The sequence below is a fragment of the Halyomorpha halys genome, unplaced genomic scaffold (genome assembly GCF_000696795.3).
Source record: "Halyomorpha halys isolate HHAL.00 unplaced genomic scaffold, Hhal_1.1 Scaffold531.1, whole genome shotgun sequence".
Taxonomy (NCBI): domain Eukaryota; kingdom Metazoa; phylum Arthropoda; class Insecta; order Hemiptera; family Pentatomidae; genus Halyomorpha; species Halyomorpha halys.
The window spans coordinates 212,774-233,668 of record NW_027111171.1 but is presented as its reverse complement, the minus strand read 5'-3'; the positions used below and the strand labels follow the sequence as shown (position 1 = coordinate 233,668).

The following is a 20,895-nucleotide window of genomic DNA, read 5'->3' as shown; positions in this document are numbered from 1 at the left end:
CGCTGAGTTTATCAGCGATTCTGTTATATCGTGCCAGGAGTTCTGCGGCATACTGGCCACTAGACTGTCTTGTTTTTTTCGTCAAAGGGATGAATGAAAGAAAAAAAAATTCTTTTAGACTGAAAATTACTCCGGTATCTAAAGTTCCCGGGTTTCGGCACCAGTTATCTTTTACTGAAGTGAGAGGGTAAAAATAATAAGAGAGAGAGGAGTGCGAAATGAAACGCTTGAAGTGCTCTCAAAGACTGATCTATTTGCGGAGTCTGTCCGTCTATATATATACAAAGAGTGCTAACTGTTTGAGCGATAGTTTCATTGAAACTTAAGTTTTTTATAATTGATAAGAGTTTAATTCGGTTCAATAATAATGAAATTTAATTATCTCTCAGGGATAAGTGATACAGCATTTGGTAATTCCGACTTGCAAAATAATCTATTTGTGGACATTCCTCAAAATTATCTCCATTTAAACTAAAAAGAACAAATTTCTATCTTTCTGTTCAAAAGTGGCATACTCCATGAAAAAAATATTTAAACAATCTGTATTTTAATGCATTTTAATTATCAATATTTGAGTCAACAGTAATATAACTTTAGATCCTATGTTGGTATTACTGATTTTCAATAGCAATAGAGGTAAGCTGATAGGAGGTTACTCATTTGTTTACAAGCGTGGATTTTTGGTCTTGTGGTTGACGTTAAATGTGTTGTTTTGTTTATTAGATTGTTAAAGTGAATAGTTTTTCCACTTATCAAGCTAGTATACTATACTTTAATGTTTTGTATAATGGTAATATGACTTTAAGTTCAGACAATTAAATACTAACCCTTATTTAATTTTGTGTTCGTATAATTGACTTTTTTTTATTGACGATTTGTTGTGCTCATTTTTATTCTAAATGGATAACCAAGAAATATCCTCTGATTCAATGGATATTGGAGAAAGTGTACCTGCAGAAATGGTGGAGAGTTCTGTTGAAGATGTACCTGAAGGTGTTGAAGATAAACTTGACAATCCTGTTTTAAATGATTGTTCAATGGATTTATCAGAACTTAATGATACAGCTCCAAAAGAGGTAGAAATCACATCTGAGGAAGTTGAAATTGCATCTGAAGAAAATGATTTAGATAATGATGATGAACCTATACAAAGTGAAGTTTTAAGAAATAGAAGAGAATCAGGGATTACCAAGAAGGATCACCATTTTGAAGAAATGTCTGATGACAATACTAATGACCATACTGATGAGAAAAAAAGTAAGGTAGCCAAAACAACTGAGGCAGAATCTTCAGTCAATGAAGAACTAAGTGCTGCTGGCTCAATTCAAACAGCTCATCAGCCATTTACTGAAGTTGTTTCAGAGGATGAATTTTGTGTGGATGGGAGTGAATCTGTCCTGAATACAGAAGCAGTTTCAGATGATGAATTTCCTCCGGCAAATACAATTGAAAATTTGGAAACAGAGGATGTTTCAGATGAAGAACTACCTGAAGCTAGTACCAAAAAAAGAAAAGATGAAGATGAATTAATTTCTCATGAAGGTAGTACCAAGAAGAAAGCAAAATTAGACAAAGATAAATCTCCCCACAAGAGAAGTTCTGAAGAAAGGGATGATGCTTCCGATAAAGGTATTTCCTCTACTAAGCATGCTCATCCTTCTGTAAAGTCTAAAATTTTACCTGAGCTGGAAAAATACTGGAAAGCTGTGAATGATGATCCCACAGATTTTACTGGTTGGACATATTTACTTCAATATGTTGACCAAGAAAGTGATGTGGAAGCTGCTCGAGAAGCCTATGATGCCTTTTTAGCACTTTATCCTTATTGCTATGGATATTGGCGAAAATATGCTGACTATGAAAAGAGAAAAGGTGATAAAGACAAATGTGAAGAAGTTTTCCTAAGAGGATTAAGAGCAATACCATTAAGCGTAGATCTCTGGTTACATTATTTAAACTTTTGTAAAATAAGTTATAAGGATCAGGAGGACCATATACGAGGGGAATTTGAAAGGGCTATTGAAATATGTGGTTTAGAATTTAGATCAGATAGGCTTTGGGATAGTTATATAAAATGGGAAACTGAAGGAAAACATCTTCATAATGTTTGTGCAATTTATGACAAACTTCTAAAAATTCCTACCCAAGGCTATAAAAGTCATTTTGAAGACTTTGAAGATTTTGTCAGGTCAAATCCACCAAGTAAAATTCTTAGTGTTGATGATTTTTTGTCCCTTAGATCTGAAGTACTTATGAAATTAAAACAGAAGCCCTCTAAGGAAGTTAATGTGCCACCCTCTGCTGCACCACCAGGAGATGATGAAGGTGAACACGAAGAGCCAAGTCCTGCTCATGCTGATGAAGAAACTACCTTAATTAGAGATAAAGTAATATCAAGTCAGAAAAAAAAATATAAAGATACTGTAACGGCTGTGCTGGCTCGTTGGAACTTTGAGGAAGGAATTAAAAGACCATATTTCCATGTTAAGCCATTGGAACGTTGTCAGTTAAATACATGGCGTGAGTACTTAGATTTTGAATTAACTGAAGGTAATCGTGAAAGAATAATTATTCTATTTGAACGATGTTTAATTGCTTGTGCCTTATACGAAGAATTTTGGTTAAAGTTCCTAAAATATTTAGAAGAACAGCCTGATTTAATTGAAAAAACCCGTGATGTCTATGAAAGGGCATGCTGTATCCACCATCCTAAAAAACCATTTCTATCTTTAAGTTGGGCAACTTTTGAAGAAGGTTTAGGTAATTTTGAGAAAGCAAGGCAAATTCTTGCTAGATTAGAGGAAAATGTACCCAATATTTTACATGTAAACGTTCGTCGAATAAATTTAGAACGAAGATGTGGAAATTTTGAAGAAACTGCAAATTTATATGAGAAATACCTATCACACAGTAAGAGCAAAGCAAACTTTATTGTTCTTTCCACAAAATATGCAAGATTTTGTTGGAAAATTCTGAATGATCCTTCGAAAGGAATCAAAGTTTTAAGAAAAGCCATTGAAAAAGATCCTGAAAATCCTCGATTGTATTCTCAGTTGTTAGAGTTGACTTTGATGTTACAACCATTTGATGAAGAACAATGCATAAGCATATTTAATGAAGTCATAGACAAAGATTCTATGGACTTAGAATATAAACGTATTTTCGCTCAGCGCAAGCTTGAATTTCTTGAAGATTTTGGTTCATCAGTCCGTACTTTGCAGGTAGCTCAAGTTGAATACGGAAATATAATGAAACAACTGAAAGAAAAAAAGAAATCTGGTAGCAAGCATGATCTGGACAGATTGAAGCAAGATGATCTATCAAAAAGTAAGGGAAAATCAGAAAACTCGTCAAGCTCTGTTCAAAATCCACAAAGTCCATATTCAGCTACTAACTCTAACTATAATCAGTCAGGGAGCACGTATGGTGTACAGAGTTCTTATCAAAGCAACAGCGGTCAATATTCCCAACCATCGTCATATGGTCAACAACCTTTTGGTCAGTATAACCAAACTGATCAAAATTATTCTGGTTACCAAAACTGGAGTTATTCCCAGAATACTGGATATGGGAATTACAACCAAAACTGGGGAGGATATTATTCCTCTTACTAAATAATTATTATAACAGTTGTTACTCAAAGAACTGTGTAATTAATCTTTTTTTCTCAATACATTCTATGTATATTTACTTTGTTATATTTCATAGATACATTTATGAAAGTGTGTAAGTCCACATTACATTTAGTTATTGTAACTGATACATTATTAGTCACTAGTTTTTATATTTTGTAAATTACACTATTTTATCTTATAGTACAATACATATATTTTGTGATTCAAATATTTTTAGTTTGTGTACAAATTTATGAATTGAGTTTATAATTATTATTTGATTACCTTGAAATATATATATATATATATGTGGTTTTTAATAAAGAAGGTATTTTTATGACCATGATAATTGATTTATTTTTAATTAAAAAATTTTCATTCATGCAAAATTTTTTTCCCTTCCAATCTCTACAGAAGATCCATGTATTTGAAAACAAGCTTGTGTATGAATGTAGATTAGAACACACTTTTGATATGAGATTAAAATAAATTTATTTGTTTGACTTAATGTATATATAATTACTGAATATAGAATATATCTATTATCAAACAAAAGAAATGATTAATAATTATCCTTATCTTTATGGGAGAAATATATATATATTTTTTTTACATTGAACTTGTTAATTTCTCAACCATTTATGCCTCTTTTTTTTATATATATACTATAGTATATATTATTATATCTTATACATTATTATTTGAAATATAATATTAAAGTTAATTTAAATGATTTATGAATGAGGAGATGGTTGGGGGTGCGGTCAATGAAAAACAAATAAGTATGATTAACTTATTTGTGTTTTTCATTGACCGCACCCCCAACCATCTTCTCCTCATTTATCATCCACGGTCAACTATCTCTCATAATTATAAATGATTTATAATTAATATTTTGTACTTTAAATAAAATTTAAACTTTTATATGTCATGAATATTACAAAAACATTAGGCAAATTGCGTTGAAATACTTACCATGATATAAGTTTTACAAATTTACCCGACATTTGTATACAAGCCTTGGAATCAAAAATGCTGGAATGTGTATCACCATTGAAATCAGATGATACAGCATCTTCGTCACAGTATTTTAGAATACCCTTCATTTCGCATAGAGCTGCAGTTTTCATTAGTTTTTTTATTTCGTCTAATTTTGTTTCTTTACAAAGCCTAAGTACAAATACTTAATTACCATTTATTCTCCTTTATCTGAGAAACAATATTTTAATGATGATAATTAAGTACCTAACAGTGAGGTCAACAACTGATACATTTGGAGTTGGTACCCGGAAAGCCATTCCTGTTAGTTTTCCGTTTAAGGCTGGTATAACTTTACCAACAGCTATCGCTGCCCCTGTCGAAGCTGGTATTATATTCTGCATGGAACCTCTCCCTGATCTCCATTTCTAAAATTAATTATAGTTAAGAATGTAATATTTTTTAAAATTTCTATATGCTATCAAATTGTTATTCCACAAAATTCTTAACCTCTTTGATCAAATTTTTTAAGAATACTAAAACTACCACCTCAGTACATATTATGTTCTTTTGTTTTAAAAATTTATTTTTTATACTGTTCCGAAATTTGACATATATTTTATGACACAATTAATAATTTTCATAATACAAATACAACTTCAACTTTTATCAATAATAGATATACTGTTCATTTTATTAGGAAGTGAAGAAATCCCTAAGTTTTGGTCAACTTATTGATAATACTTCTTATTTATCACAAAATGGCAGTTGATTCTAAAAACTTGTTTTCTTGCAGCTGGGAGTGCTGAAGTACCTGTTTTTATGTATTCATTTCACACTAACACAAAATTTGTGGTTATAGGAATATTTTCACTCTGAAATTGACCCTTTTCTTGCTGTATTTGCATTTATTGATAAATGAATTGATGAAAATCCTTTGTCCCAGGAAAGGACTAGCCTTATGTTGGAGAGATTTGAAGGTCTTTCTGACATGGTGAGCCTTTTAATTATTTTCTTATCTGATGGGTAAATCACATTCACTTCATTCCATTATATCCAAAATATTTAACACATATATTTTATATAGACTGATTTTTAATCTTAAAGAGGAATTTAAACTGAAAATCTGTCAAAAACAAAGATATGTAGTCTTAGTGGTTCCCTTTTAATTGGACGAAATAAAATTATACAGATCAGACTCAGAGAGACAACATTTAACAATTTTTGTTTTACCAGAGAACCCTAAAGATAGAGGAGTATTCCGAAACATTGGTTTATTTGATATATTTTGTAAAATTGTGGAGGATATATATCGATTGATATTTAAAAGAATTTATGGAAAGTCCAGATCACTAAATATGTTTATTATATAAGTTAAACTTTCTGGTACAAAAGTGTAGTGTATAATAAAAATTTAAATCAATCCCTAGCAAAAAGATACCTTCTATAAAATAAGAAATAGTAAAAAATTATTTTTTACATAGATAATCAGAGAATGATGCTTTACAGAACTTACTGCATGTTGTTCAATCAATTCTTAAAATGTACTGAAAGATAATTTAATTAGAAAGAATTTGGATTATTATCCATGGTAAAGAAATTCTTACAGTTTTGATATTTAAAAAATTGTGAGGAGGAAGTTATAGCAGAACTCGTTAAAGGCGAGGTTCCCAGAGTGGCCTAGTTCAGATTCTTTCCTCTGTTAGTCAAGATTAATTTCACGATGCCCTGAGAAATGAATCTTAAATTCATATTCATATTCATATTCCTAGATAAGAATGTAAAAATCTATTTTCAGGGCCACTGTGAACTAAATATCGACATTCCCACTCTGTTGCTTACAGGCCTCTAATGGAAGACGAGCCCAAAAAAATAGTGGAAAACCAAAAATATTTGTATTAATTTCTAGCTCAATTATTAAAATATTATTATATTATTAATATAATGTTTATATTTTTCTTAATTAAGTCTGAGAGAAAATCGATATTTTGACATATTATTTCCTTATTGTTTGGTAAAAAGGGGAAAAAATAAATATTTAGGAGAAATCGGGCTGATTTGCTCACTGTTGTGAAAATTCCAAGGATGGGAGTTGTTAAAGCATTTGCTGTAAATAAATTATCTAAATTAGCTGGGGTGATTTTGACGAAATGTATTGAATTAGTTGTTACAGTACATCACAATTAGTCTTGTATTGGGTAATTATAAAAATTACTGAAGTGATAAATCAATCCAAACCCCCCACATCCCTTAGAGGAGATAGCATTAATTATTGAGTGTTAAAAAAAGTTTTATAACCAAAGGAGCATTGTATAATTCTAAATCTAGTGAATTCCTATATTATACATAAAATATATATCAGCATACCTTTGCTGGGCTGTCTACAGTTTTCTGTGTTGCAGTTACTGCATGGACAGTTGTCATGAGTCCTTCTTCTATACCAAATTCATCATTAATTACTTTTGCTAAAGGTGCTAAGCAATTAGTGGTACAAGATGCATTTGAAACAATATTCATTTCTGGTTTGTAAGCATCAAGATTAACTCCACATACAAATGTTGGAGCATCTTCAGACGGAGCACTAATAATTACTTTCTTGGCACCGTTATCAATGTGAGGCTAATATCAATAAAAAGCATTAAAGAGATCAGTATATCAGAAAATATAAAAGACTTAAGAAAAATATAAAAGTTATTAAGTGTTCTTGTAGTTTTTAAATATTAGGAAGTGTTAAGTATTCTTTAAATTTACTTTAAAAATAAGGAGAAATCAATAGCAGTTTTACAAACCATAGAAACAAAGATTTTTTATAGTTCAATAAATTAAAAATTTTAATTATTAAAATTCTGAAATTATCAATATTCGAATGATCTCTGTATTAAAAGTTATTCCCTTTTAATGAATATATAACTGATCTAACTGTATATTTTTTAAAAAATATGCTTAAAAACATCCAACTGTTGTATGCAAAAAAAAATTAGACCTTTAGACCCAATTTTAATATACCAGCATTCAATTTTAGTACATCTATGTTTTATTGTTACTAAAGTTGATTTTTTTCAATTTTACATTCTAATGTTAGTAGAAAAGTATTACAAAAGCATCTTGGATTCATAGAACACTTATCTCACAATAATTGGTAATAATCAAAACCTCTTCTCCTCAGAGAAGTTAGTTATTATATTTATGTTACCTACTATTTCATACTTTAATTTATTCAGTTTAAGTATAAATAAATTTAGTTTTGATAATAAAATATTATTTCTATTATAATAAACCTAAATAAAAGATTAAAATACCCAACAAAAATTGGACATGATACAGTCATGGGTATTAATGAGTCAAGACAAAAGAAATTTTTAGTCATTTTTGCTCTAATAATAAGCAGGCTTAAGTGATTTATTTAAGTACTGCAAGCTGTAAAAGAGCCAAGTGCTTTGTATTCAAAAAAGATTTTTTTGGGCTATGCATTGGAATCTTCTACTTTGTTCACATTCTTGAGGTGATATTTTAACTTATCAATAAAATGGTTAGGATCAAACCTTGAATTTGTCATACATTTTGTTTAGTATTGTAAGCTTTAAATATATTTAAATGTAAATGTTGAATTATGGAAAGTAATAAAGATAATTTGTTAGTAAAAGCAAGAGAATATTGAAAGAGTGTGGTAGAAAATTAGTATCATTTTTTAATTTGCAAATACTATTTTAAATAAAACAGTAGATGGCAACATTGCTTTAGACAATGGAACAACCATGTTCCCTTTGTTTATAGTCATTTCACTGTTGGCATTCTTAGAAAAACACACTTTTTGTCTTTTTTTTATAAAACCTTCACTAAATCCACAACAAAGAGTTCATTTATTTGGATTTTATGTATTAAGTAATCAAATTGTTCAAGGCCAATGAATTTGACTGTGTCATTATCACTGGAGAAGAATTTTGGGTTAACTCAGGAAGACTCAAAACCTTTTGTTTGAATCTCCTGGCATAGCTCATTTCAAATGGAATAATACATAAAAAAATATCTATAACATATTTTAAAAATTAAATTTTGAAAAACTAAAATATATACTTGCGCTTTTTTAAGGTTTTTAAAAATACCAGTGGATTCAACAACATGCTCAGCCCCAGACTCACACCACTTAATGTTTTTGGGATCTTTTTCATGAGAAATTAGTATTTTCTGACCTTAAAATTAAAATAACACTAATATTAATTATAGTATTTCTGTCAATGATTATGTTAATAAAAAAAATTTCATTAAATAAAGTTGATATCATTAGTGGGGAGTATAATTAATTACTGAAACTAAGGTAAAGGAATAATGGCAATGGGGAGAAACTTTGCTTTTGAGACATAACTTAATGTTGGTGGTATGAAGATCCCAAGTGTCCAAAACAAGATTTAAAAAAAAATGTCATCATTGCTAACCTTTATTCCTAAGAATCTTTATCTGTACCTCAGGAGTCTTTAAGATTACATCGACAAGATGATGAACATCATTAAGGGCTGTCAAAATACTATTTATTGGATGGCTCAATGCAGTGAATGATTTTTCTAGTCATGTTAGATTCAATTTTATGTAATATTTTAGCGACTTTTTGGTTGAATCTCTAGTAGTGATTCACTAGCTGTGAAGCCACATTACCATTGTGATAAAACTTAACATGAACATTTTTAATGAACCTATAAAATTTCCAAAGACTAAATCAGCTGTACTACTCCTGGAGTGAAGAGGGTTCATCGGTATTTAGAATGCCTAGAACAACTTTCAATGAAGGATGATACATATTTTTCTCAATTATAAAAAACTCATATTTATTAATCAGCTCCCTTTTTGGATCTATGCTGATAACTCCCGCGTATAAAATAGTAAAATGTACGATCTCATTAATAAAAGATTTGTGGAAATTTAAATTCTACATTTAAACACTATTAAATTCATTTATACCAGCAGTGTGGTACATCCCTGTTCATTGCTAATGGAAGATGACAGAGTACATAGCGCACCAAACTTTCCCTACTTCAGAATGCAGGAAGAGGTAGAAGACAGAGGGTTTCTTGTCACGTCCTATGTGGACGACTTCGCAGTGATCATGGCCAAGGATAGTAGAATCTGATTGAAAATATAAGCAGGGGTGCGCACCCCGAAGCCACCCCCTGGCGCCAGTCTTGTAATGGAATGGTGGGTGAGGAGGAAGTTGAGTATGGTCACTTTCAAATCTTAGGCCATACTCCTAAGAGGCTCCACAGAAGGGGCTCATCCTATGTTAAGGGAAGACTCCACTGAAGAATGGAATGGACAGTGGGTAACAAGCCAGATGTGCGTAACCCTAAAGAAATTTTTTTCCACCGTCCAGTCAAAACTGAAAGGTTCATGATTCCTTCCAGACTACTGAATATCCCAAATCCTAACAGGACATAAGGGGTTCCAAGAAAAGCTCCAAAGCTTCGGAATGATGCTGAGGTGAGGGTCCCAGAGCACTTTGTTTAGAAGATTGTAGGTTCGAATTCCATTTGGGTTAGTTATAATTTGTTTCATGGCAGAATATATCTTTACATTCCCTCTCACTTTGGAGCTGTATAGGTTCTCAGTGGAGGACTTCAGAAAAAAACAAAAAGTTTTGAAAAGGGCAATGTCGCTCAGTACCCCATCTGTAGATTTCTTGAAACTATTACTCCAGAATTTAGTGCAAACATACTGTCATGAATGTTACTTTAAAGAGTTTACTCAATGGCAGTGGCTTCAACAGTTACTGCATTGACTACAACTGTGTAACAGTTCACTGTTAAAACTTATACATGTATAAAACTTATACATGTGACAGTTGTCTCACCGACATTACATGTACAATCAACTATCATGCCAGATCAAATGCAACAATACTGTAATGGCAGTAAATGCTATCCAACAAATGTTAGATAAGATACATGAAAATACTTTACACCCCAAGACATAAGAAAAATTGTGTGTGTGGATTCAAAAGATATTTATTGTTTTTTATTTACTAATATTATAAATAATTAATTTAAATAATAAACCATTGTGTAAAAATTTTCAACGTTCTTTTCCTTACCTTTCACTACAAGACATTTCCCTTCTATTTCTATTTTCCCTTTGAATTGTCCATGAGTTGAATCGTACCTCAACATATAGGCCATGTAATCAGGTTTTATGAATGGATCATTAATAGCTACGACCTGAATATAGTTTTACATTATTTTATAAACACATTCCTTTGTATCATTATAACACGTAAAGTGATAATTGCTATAAATTATATTTACTTTAACATTATTCTTAATAGCATGGCGCAAAACGAGGCGACCAATTCGTCCAAATCCGTTGATACCCAGTTTTACTCCACCATCATCTTTACATGGATTACTGCTTGAAATAAAAATTTATTAAATCTGAATGATAAGGAACTAATCAAAACTATTTGTAGTAGTACTTAGTAAGTAACGTTAAAGGATTTAAAGTGCTTTTTAGGTTTTAGGTAAGTTTCATCAAAATCATTCTAGGTCGACTCAGGACAGTATTGACCTTACGCTGAATCTACACGCTTGCCATTTGTCTCGAATCCAAGACTTGTTCACATGTTTGGTAAACCAAGGAAGTAACAAACGTCGGCTTCAACACGTTTGTGACTATCGTTTGCTATTATATTCGATTTTCATGATAAAAAGAAACAAAATAAAGAGAGATAAAATGAAGGGAGACGTAAATAGCAAAAGAGGTGCTAGATACTAAAAGTTCATAGAAATAGTCTACCTTACCGTTAAATTCAACTTTTGTTCTAGAATTTTGATTAAAAACTTGTTAATTTTAACTACCCAAACCTATGTCTTTGTGTCGTGTTAAATCGAAATAAACCGCTAAAGGTAATTGAGAATATTTGAAACACACAATTTATACCGAATCGATAGAATTTTGCAATATATAATCTCTTTTTTTTTTATTCATTTATTTAATGTAATTTAAAACTGTACAAAATAATACAATAAGTAAATATGTTGTATGTTTCATATACACTTGAAAATCTTGGGAAGGAACCACCCATTGGTGATTAGAATGTCCCGTGGCCATCTTCTTTTCAGACGCCTCAGTGGATTATCAGAGATTGTTAAGGATGAAAGATTAAGAATTAATGGGTTAGAATGGTTAAGGAGTTTGGAATGAAAAGACGCATATATGTTTTGGGCCAATTCTGCAACGAATGGGATATTAAGGTCTATGTGAATGAGTTTATTTGTAACGTAATAAGGAGCATCAAGGATTTTACGTAGGATTTTGGAATGTAAGGATTGGATGCAGGAGGAATTTGATGGTTTGGTGGAGCCTCAGAGCTCTATAACATATGTCCAAATTGGTCTGATTATCGTAGTGTATACTAGTTTTTTGTAGTGGATGGGAAGTTTAGAGCGTTTGTCAAGTAAGTGTTGTAGCAATCGGAATGTACGAGCAGTTTCTTGTCGTTTCAGTCTTGAGTGTGGATTCCAAGTAAGATTCTCTTGTCGAGATGGAGTCCTAAGTATCGAATCTGTTCAACAAGCGTTAGTGGAGTATTTAGAAAGGATGATGTAGGACAGGAAGGTAGAGGTTTACGGCGAAGATTGTCAGGATTTATTTTGATTCTCCAGTTTTTACACCATTCTTCAATAGATGTTATGTGTGCCTGTAGTGTTTGTGATGCATTAGTTGGGTCGTTGTTTACAGAAAGTATACATGTGTCATCAGCGTATGTTGTTAGGACTGTGTTAGGGTGGGTTGGGATGTCAGCTGTATAAACCGTATAAAGAATGGGACCTAAGATACTATCTTGAGGAACACCGGCAGACTGAGAAAAGAGAGATGAGTAGGCTAGATTATGATTTACTTTAAAGGTTCTATCAGTGAGGTAGGAGCGGATTATAAGGAAATATGTAGGGGGTCAATATACAAACTTAAACTAGTATTAAGTAGGTAAATTATTGATTTAGAAGGTTGGGGAAATTAATGAATTAAAACACGAAGAACACAAATATCTTTATGTTGGTAGTTCTAAAAATATACTGACTGAGAACAAATTTTTGAATGCTATACAAGCGCCCTTTGATTTTTATCCGGAAACTCTCAACAGGTCGGCCACAATTTCAGGCAAAGTTGTTGCAGCCAATCTGAACTCAACACGCTTGTGCGTGGGCAGATTCCCCATACTTGGGCAAACGTGTAGTAGCACCTTAATGCTGGATCTGCATGTTTGCCACTTACCGCAAATTCAAGACTTGTACAAATGCTTGGTAAATAAAGGAAGCAAACGTTGGTATCCATACCCTTGTTTTGTTCTTTTTGAATTTCGTCGGCTATTAAATTCAATTTACTCTATTTTCATTATAAAAATGAACAAAATAAAGATAAATATGTATTCAGAAAGAATGTATTCAGACAGAACCGATAGAATTTTAAAATATACAAACTTGAACAAGAGTTAATTATTGAATCCAAAGGTTGGGAAAGTTCTTTAATTAACTAAAACACGAAGAGGACAAATATTTATCTGTCTGTAGTTCTAAAACAATGCAAACTGAAAACAAACGTATAGATTTCCATGATAAATTTGCCATTTTTAGGCAATAGAGGCACCTATAGACGTCATGGCGCCAGTCTTTTTTCAATTCGTTTTTAGCTATCGCATAGCATGACTATTTGGTACACACGCAAGGTTGGTACCCCACAAAACTAATAAAGGACATGATTATTCTTATATCAACAGAATCGGTTAAGAGGCGGCTACACATTTTCTATCATTTTTTTTTTGTGTGTGTGACAGGCCAGCTAAAGACCACACAAATTTAATATCTTCGTTGCTCCCTTTTCCTCTTTCGTTTTTTAGACACTGGTTTATTTTTCCCGACCACAAGTGCCTTTATTTTGTTGATATATTTTCTAAATTCTATTTGTTAGTCTCTATTAGCAGTCTTTAACTAATGAGTCCTGGTTTGACTTGGCTCGATCTTGGCACTGATGGACAGCATTTAATATTACAAATATATTTTGTGTCGAAGTTTAGGTCACCTGGTTTGGCTATAGCTTGATGGTTTAACCATAACTAACGTGGTAAGTCTTTTTTAAAAATAATAGTCAACCTCCATAGGCCGAATTCGAACTGGCGCCGCTGCGGTTACAAGGCTGCTGAGGTGACGCATCTCAGCAACTCCCTCTGCTACAAATGACCGTTCTTTTATCTCGATTTATACGAGCCTGTTGAAAAAGTTTTGAGCTCAATAATTATACATTTCCGCGATTTTAAATAAAATTAATTAAAAGCTTCCATCTCAGTCCTGTAACAGTTTGTATTACAATTTAGTCCGATATTTTTCAAACTTAATCTAATTTTTATTTTAGTGACATTAAAGAAGTGAAAGAGAGGTACTTTTCACAAATCTAAGAATATGTAATAAATGGATAGGGATGCTTTAATAGCAAGTGATAAAATAAAAAATTAAATTACAACTCATAAAGCTATTTTTTAATTGATTTAAGTAACAAACCATAAAGCTAAAACACAAATTCAAGATGGCTGTTTGACAAGAAAGCTGTGTGAGTATGTAGAAGAGGAATGATTTCCTCTCCGTGATTGTAACCTGATCCACAGAGCTCCGCCCACAAGTTTCTCATTAGCTTGTCAAGCTATACCCGTCTGTAAACTTACCAATATACTAATCTTTTAAAAATATATTTTTTGAGTTGTTCCGATTTTTTTCAAACTAGCAATATACATTCATATGCAAGTCGGCTTAGTTATTCTTTCGGCCATGGTAGTGTTTAGCCTACGTCCTGAACAACACAACGAAGACTGATGTTCTTTAACTGCATATTAAAAAGACGCGGGTATATATCTGGTTAACAATTATTTTTTCTGTGCGTGTGCTTACATTATACTTTTAGTTTAATCGACTTATCTCAAAAATTACAACCTTTTTGTTTTGTTTTACAAATATCTGAAAGCTGTGACGTCTTCGATCTGCTGTACTAATGTAAAATGACTTACCTGGTTCGTAAAGAGCTTAAGCATTCCTGAAATTTTGATAACAAAAAGGTTTGAGGGACAAAAACAAAATATATATAAAACTTCGCTGTTCTCAAAATGATCAAAGTTTATTTAGGGCTATTTAACTAGGGATGGTAGTATAATTGATTGAAGATAAGAATAAATTATTGAACAAACGAAAGTTTTAAAAAGCATACTTACCTAGCATTACATTGAGTAATCGTTTTAAGAACAGGTTTTGGGAGGAGAAATGTCCTTATTTGACTGATTTTCAATATTTCCACTTGAAATAAGGTTGCCACAATTAGATAATACTAACATATAATGAAATATTTTATTCATATTATGAATTCCGTACTTACTTGAACTAGAAATAGTAATTAAATCCAAGACTTTGCCAACAACAGGAAGATAACGCCGTAAAACTGAATATTATTACTTATAAACTAGCACTTTATCTATTACCATTCAAGTTGAATAAAAAAACAAAAAAAACATATGTAATAATACAGTGCATATGGAAATAGAAGAAAAAAAGGAATCAGTTTTGTAAATATTATCTAGATGAACAGTTAAGTTATTGCACAGGTCGTTATAATAAATTACAAATTGGGATAAAAAACATTTTTTTTTTCGTAAAAAAAAAATTAATATTAAGTAATCGGAATCTCTTTTTTTTTAAAATTGATTTCTACGAAACAATTATTTACCATTTTCATATAAATTATATATGTTAACGCCATGTATAATAATTAAAATTTAAATATTTTGCAATTAGTCGTAGTGTTTAATTTAGTTACATTTATTTTTATTTTTATTGTTTTCATTAGGGTTTGCTTATTTGAAAAGAAAGATATGTATGTATATTTGTGTTATGATTAAGTGTAAAAGAAACAGTTGCTATGGGTTGTTAAACCGTCGTCGCCTAGCAACAGGCCGACTATCTTCATTTAAAATCAATTGGTGCTCAATATTGGCCATTGTGGTTTCTATCCAGCCCCGTCACGCTCAGTTGGTATTATTTATTGGACATTTTGAGTGTTTTAGTCAACATCACAGTTCGGAACCAGACCTTTTTTGCGGTTTTGGCCTTTGAGTTGCTAAGCCAGTTGCTGCGAATTAGTCGTCTAGTGCAGCTTATTACCACCTCTGTCTGCTTACGTTGCGCGTAGATCGCCAGATATTGTCATCAGACCCCGTCTGCGTAAATTGTTATTAAAGAGCCGGTATAGACGTGGGCCCACCGACGTTCGAACAATTGAACTTGGAAACATCTGTGACCTTCGGAGCGGTTAATGTTCTTCATGACCATTCTCGCTTTTGACCCATCAGAGTCGACCTGCAGTATTTATTAATTTTTGTTTATTCTTTCATTTCATTTTATATTATATTAAAAGACACTTTTATTTTAATTTATGCTCTTTATTTTATCTGTGAAAGTTTATTTTGGTTTTACTTTATATTTTTAATTGTTAGCTTAGCCAAAAAAGTTTTTTTCTGAGCCAACTTTTAAAGCTTTCCTACAAAAAGACATCGTCAATCGTTGAGGAAGCTTTAACAATATATTTTCTCTTTTTTTATTTAAATTTCTCTTTTTATGATTCTGGGTGACCAATCTTAAGGACTATAACACTACTACAAATACGACACACTATAAATAACCCTATACCGATATTTCAAATATTGTTAAAAAGAGAATTCAGTATAGGACTCCAATGGGAGTCTTGGCCGAAAAAAAAAGAAAAAAAAAAAAGAGAATTAAACATATTCCTCGTTAATCTGGACCTCAGAAGATACCTAAGTGATGTTTCTTCACAAGTCTCACCCATGGGTACATGTTACTAAAATATAACAGTCGGCAGTTTGAAGGCATTCCTGAGAACAAAAATGAATTATTCTTCAAAAAAGTTTTATTTCTACTAATAATCGTAAATTTCTGAAATCGTACTCAATTTACTTGGATAAAATGTATGGAACGATTATTCAGGCTACACATACATTTTAGTTTTGAACTATTTCATTAAAAAATCTTGTGCTGACTTGATGGATAATGTAAGCGATATTTACTGCTACGTCGATCAGCCACGTGAACAGAGAAAACCACAACTTCTTTCTTCCCTTTTTTTTTTTTTATTTCATTCAAAACCAGTTCGGCCTGGTGGGCCTAACATGATTAATATACCAGATTATATATATATATACACAAACAATCGATTATGGGGGTGGTTTCAAAAATAGGATAGATAAATAAAAAGTTCATAATAGCCTGGGCTAAAGTCTTCAGTCTGCAGTCTTAACCGTAAGTCAGTACTCCTATAACTGTCGGTAACTGGAAGTGGAATTTTACTAACTGTTTTTGACGTGACAACGTCTTATAAATTAGATTGCAGGGAGTCATGTAGGCAAAAGTGTAGCGTAACGGAAATAGAGTGGGCGTGGCTTAGTAGTATAGTAGTGGGAGTAATTGAGGTTATAGATACAGGAAGTCATGTAGGCAAAAGTGTAGCGTAACGGAGAGTGCGGTGGTGGGGGTAATTGAGGTTACAGATACTAGAAGTCATGTAGGCAAAAGTGTAGCGTAACGGAGAGTGCGGTGGTGGGGGTAATGATGTATTCTGATCATTAAATTATGTCTGAAATAAGGAATATGCGCATAATAAAATTTTGGTATTAATTAAAAATCTATAATAGCTACTATATATCAAGATTGAATCAGTATACAACTGGTATTGAACTAGTGAACATGGGTAGTAAACGAGAAAATGATCCTAAATCTAACAGTGATCGACAAAGTTCCATTTTACAGCCGAATTGATGCCACTCATCTCATATTTCTCGTACCATCGTTCGATTATGAACAGAATAATGGAAATTAATTGTTAAATATAAATATCATTTGTAAAGGAAAATAAATATCTTGATTCAAATATTGTGTGTCTATTTTATTAATATTATTATTCCAATATTTAGCGTAAAGTTGTCACGTCAGGCGCGGTTTTTTTTCATGTAGTCCTCTATTGACTCCCTATGCAATTGGCTATTTCTTACAAACCAAGGGGTATCCACTCCAGATACTATTGTTTTTATAAATAAGAATAGTTATTTCTAGTTTTAATTTGGATTTTCTATTTATGGAATGATGATCTAATGTTCCGTAATAGATAATACCTTTTGCAGTTTTTTTTTTTGCTCATACCCAAATTTTATTGGTGCAACGTTTCAGCACTGTTTTCGGCTACTACTAAATATAATTTTAGTTTTGCTAAATCTTTGCTAATATTGATCAGATTAAGTGATTTGACAAGATATAAACTTATGGAATTTCAAATTAGTAGCCATTTTAAAAAAATGGCGATGGTACTGAAAAATGTTGGGGGACGTGTGATTTAGGTGCCCAATGATAAAATATTGGCAAAGTAGTCTCGGAGACAAGCTTCGGACGGCAGGGTTTTTATTAAAAACTCAAATCTGCGTCATTTCGTGACGAAATGGCAAATGTTAATGTCGAGTAATGAATGAATATTATAAAATAATATTTTTGAAAAATGTCCACAGTGGACTCGGAGAAAATCCTTGACGGTATGATAAGGGCGGATGGATTTTTGTATAAACCAAAACACGGATACTTAGTTTATTTAATACTAATATTTATTAAAAATGATATAGTTACTACTTATATCTTCAGATTTTGTACTTCACAGCCTACGAAGTGCAACTGAATTACCAAACTATGTAGAGTTAGTAAAAAAAGTCTGAATACACTTATAATTAGTTTGTATTAATGAAAAAGTTGGGTTAAAAGCATAAGAGAAAAACTGATGAAACCATTTATTTATTTTTTCCTGTTAAATACAGTTCCTTTTGATTCATTTGGTATATTTTAAAGTTGTTTAAAATTTTTTTAAACAAAACAGAAAATAATATAGAAAAAGTAATAATAGGTTTTCACAAAAAAATTCTCCATACGCGGAAAATATGTATTCAATAACAAAATAATTATCAATACAAATAATTAAGGAAATATTATCTAATGGTCTGTGGGACCTCCCTCATTTTTTATTGTCTCTCTCAAACGATTATTCTTCGTACCTAACTATTTTTTTTTTTTGTAAAAGTAAGATCTGTTTTCAACGTCTCCTTCTTAAGGGCCTCTCAGAGTTGCAGTTTATTTCTTATTCCGTGATGCCTCAGCCTCATTTAAAGATCCTACCAGAGGTGCTCTATGTGGTTAAGGTCAAGCTATTGTGGTGGTGTTCTTAATTGACGTGAAGCATCGTACAGCAACCATTCTCCGACCCTTCTGGCACGATGTTTAGGATCGTTATCCTGTTGAAAAATAAAACTTGATCGTAGGCCTAACTTGGAAGCACTAGATCGCAGATTTTGTTTTATAATATATACGTATACATATTGATCCATTATTCCTTCCATGATGTTCAAGCTGCCTACTCCGACTGAAGCCATAGAGCCCCAAACCATGATCCCTCTGTCCGACCTACTTTTTTCAATTTCATGGCCTCCCTTTTTCTCCTCCCCACTTTAACGTTGCCATCAGCACCAAAAGTATTAAATTTAGACTCATCCGTGAAAATTACTTTGTCTCAAAAACTGGTAGGCTTATCAAGGTAATTTTTCGCAAATGCCAACCTCTTAGCTCGGTTAACTTTATTAATATGGTTCTTGCGACACTGAAGATTTTTTGGCCGTCCTGATATAGGTCTACTTGCAATGCAACCTGTTATATTATAATTTCCTATATCAGTCTGAACCGTTGAAACATTTTTCACAATTTTGCATAATGATTTCCCTGCGGTTTTATGATCAACAATTAACTGCCTAATCCCTCGAGAAATTAACAAATATTTGATTATATTCAAAGGATTAAATCAAGGTGTATGTAAACTTATTAATTGTAACAAACAATGACAGATATTTATTATGAAACGTTTTGTGTGTATTCAATTCCGAAATGATATTATAATTATGATTTAATCTTCTACAGATCTTTAATAGAAAAAAAAGTATAACTTTAATTAATGCATAATAATGTACATTATTTCATTTGTATATATTGGAATTTATATTGTAGTTTATGTAGACTTTTTTTACTAACTAAATGTTTTATTACAAGATTATTCAAAGAGAATTTTGAATATAATTATTCGAAAAGATATATTCCAAATTAAAATTAGAAATTTATATAATATTACATTTGAAACTTTTCTAAAAATGTATGTCAAACTCTGAAAATTACGGTAAAATATTACTCAAATAGGTTATTAAAATTTGTAAAAGCTGGTCAAAATTGTTTAAAAAAACAATTTAAAGAGATAAGTTTTCTAGAAATGTTTATGTACGAAAAAGATGTAGTGCAGGAATTCTAATTTACAATTGGAGAAGCACTTACTGACAAAAGCTTTCTCCTTTCATTTTTTTTTCTTTACAAAAATTATAGATTTTATCCATTCTCACACTTGGATGTGCCTTGGATCACCTTTCTTGGGTCATAATGAAACTTCTTGCTCAAGAATGTAACCTCATCACCTTATAGCACAGTCGTTTCTCATAATTGCAAAACTTACTCATTCATCATCTATTCTGTTATTTCTATTTTTATCATATATGGGCGTCTCTTTCTTTTTCTCTACATAATTGTTATTTTACTCGATATTTTTCTCTAGCAGTTTCGAATTTCTCTTCTGTCCGATTATCTCTCTACCGTGTGGAAGTTTCTCGTAGCACTGATAGGTGTAGTTTCTGTTCTCTGCGTCATTTTTATGATACGATTCGAGATTTCAATATTTCTCTCTTTGGAATATTTCGTACTCTATTTTTAATTTTTCACAATTCACTATACCTTTTTTTCACATTTAATTTTTCTTTCTACTTTTTCTGGTATCCGTATGCTTTTGTTTATAAAAAGGCAATTGATAAATAGATCTTATTATTCGCTTTAAGTAGTTTCAGGTTCTATTTCCATCACTCATAGAAAATAGCTCTTTATTTTAAGGAATACTTTATTTTCTAAAATATTACCAATAAATTTATAACACTAAATATTAGATCATATGATAATGATCTTACACTCATGGTCATATGATGTGAATCCAATAAAAAATCGATAGTACTTATAAAATATATTTTTATTATTCTGAACTTTAATTGTTAAAAAATATATACAAAATGTACCACTGAGTAATTTAAGCCACCAAACTTGAAACGCGGTTGAGCCGTTAAACCTAAAAATTCGCTATATACCCACTAAAG

General features: G+C 31.5%; 2 protein-coding genes across 5 annotated transcripts in view; one reads left to right on the top strand and one right to left on the bottom strand.

Moving 5' to 3' along the window:
• The window catches only part of LOC106683942 (glyceraldehyde-3-phosphate dehydrogenase 2), a 23,995-nt gene extending 3,320 nt beyond the window's left edge, over nt 1-20,675 (bottom strand). Inside the window, exons 1-8 of one of the 4 annotated variants that reach the window (XM_067049244.1) lie at nt 14,991-15,127; nt 14,830-14,911; nt 10,883-10,985; nt 10,672-10,795; nt 8,667-8,782; nt 6,960-7,211; nt 4,860-5,020; nt 4,590-4,784 (exon numbers count right to left, since the gene is read on the bottom strand). In XM_067049244.1, coding sequence (XP_066905345.1) covers nt 4,590-4,784; nt 4,860-5,020; nt 6,960-7,211; nt 8,667-8,782; nt 10,672-10,795; nt 10,883-10,985; nt 14,830-14,911; nt 14,991 — 1,034 coding nt within the window. In that variant the 5' untranslated portion in view covers nt 14,992-15,127. Of the gene's footprint in view, nt 1-4,589; nt 4,785-4,859; nt 5,021-6,959; nt 7,212-8,666; nt 8,783-10,671; nt 10,796-10,882; nt 10,986-14,829; nt 14,912-14,990; nt 15,128-20,035 lie in introns of those variants that run through there. The other 3 variants (XM_014425707.2, XM_067049245.1, XM_067049246.1) reach the window with 3 other exon arrangements.
• Nucleotides 641-4,226, top strand: Prp39 (pre-mRNA processing factor 39). Its single transcript, XM_014425706.3, has one exon. The coding sequence runs from the start codon at nt 900-902 to the stop codon at nt 3,612-3,614; it is 2,715 nt and encodes a 904-aa protein (XP_014281192.1). The 5' UTR covers nt 641-899; the 3' UTR covers nt 3,615-4,226.
• Nucleotides 20,676-20,895: the final 220 nt, after the last annotated feature.

Excerpts from the sequence above, each read along its gene's own strand:
- Prp39 (XM_014425706.3), top strand. The coding sequence starts at position 900 with ATGGATAACCAAGAAATATCCTCTGATTCAATGGATATTGGAGAAAGT.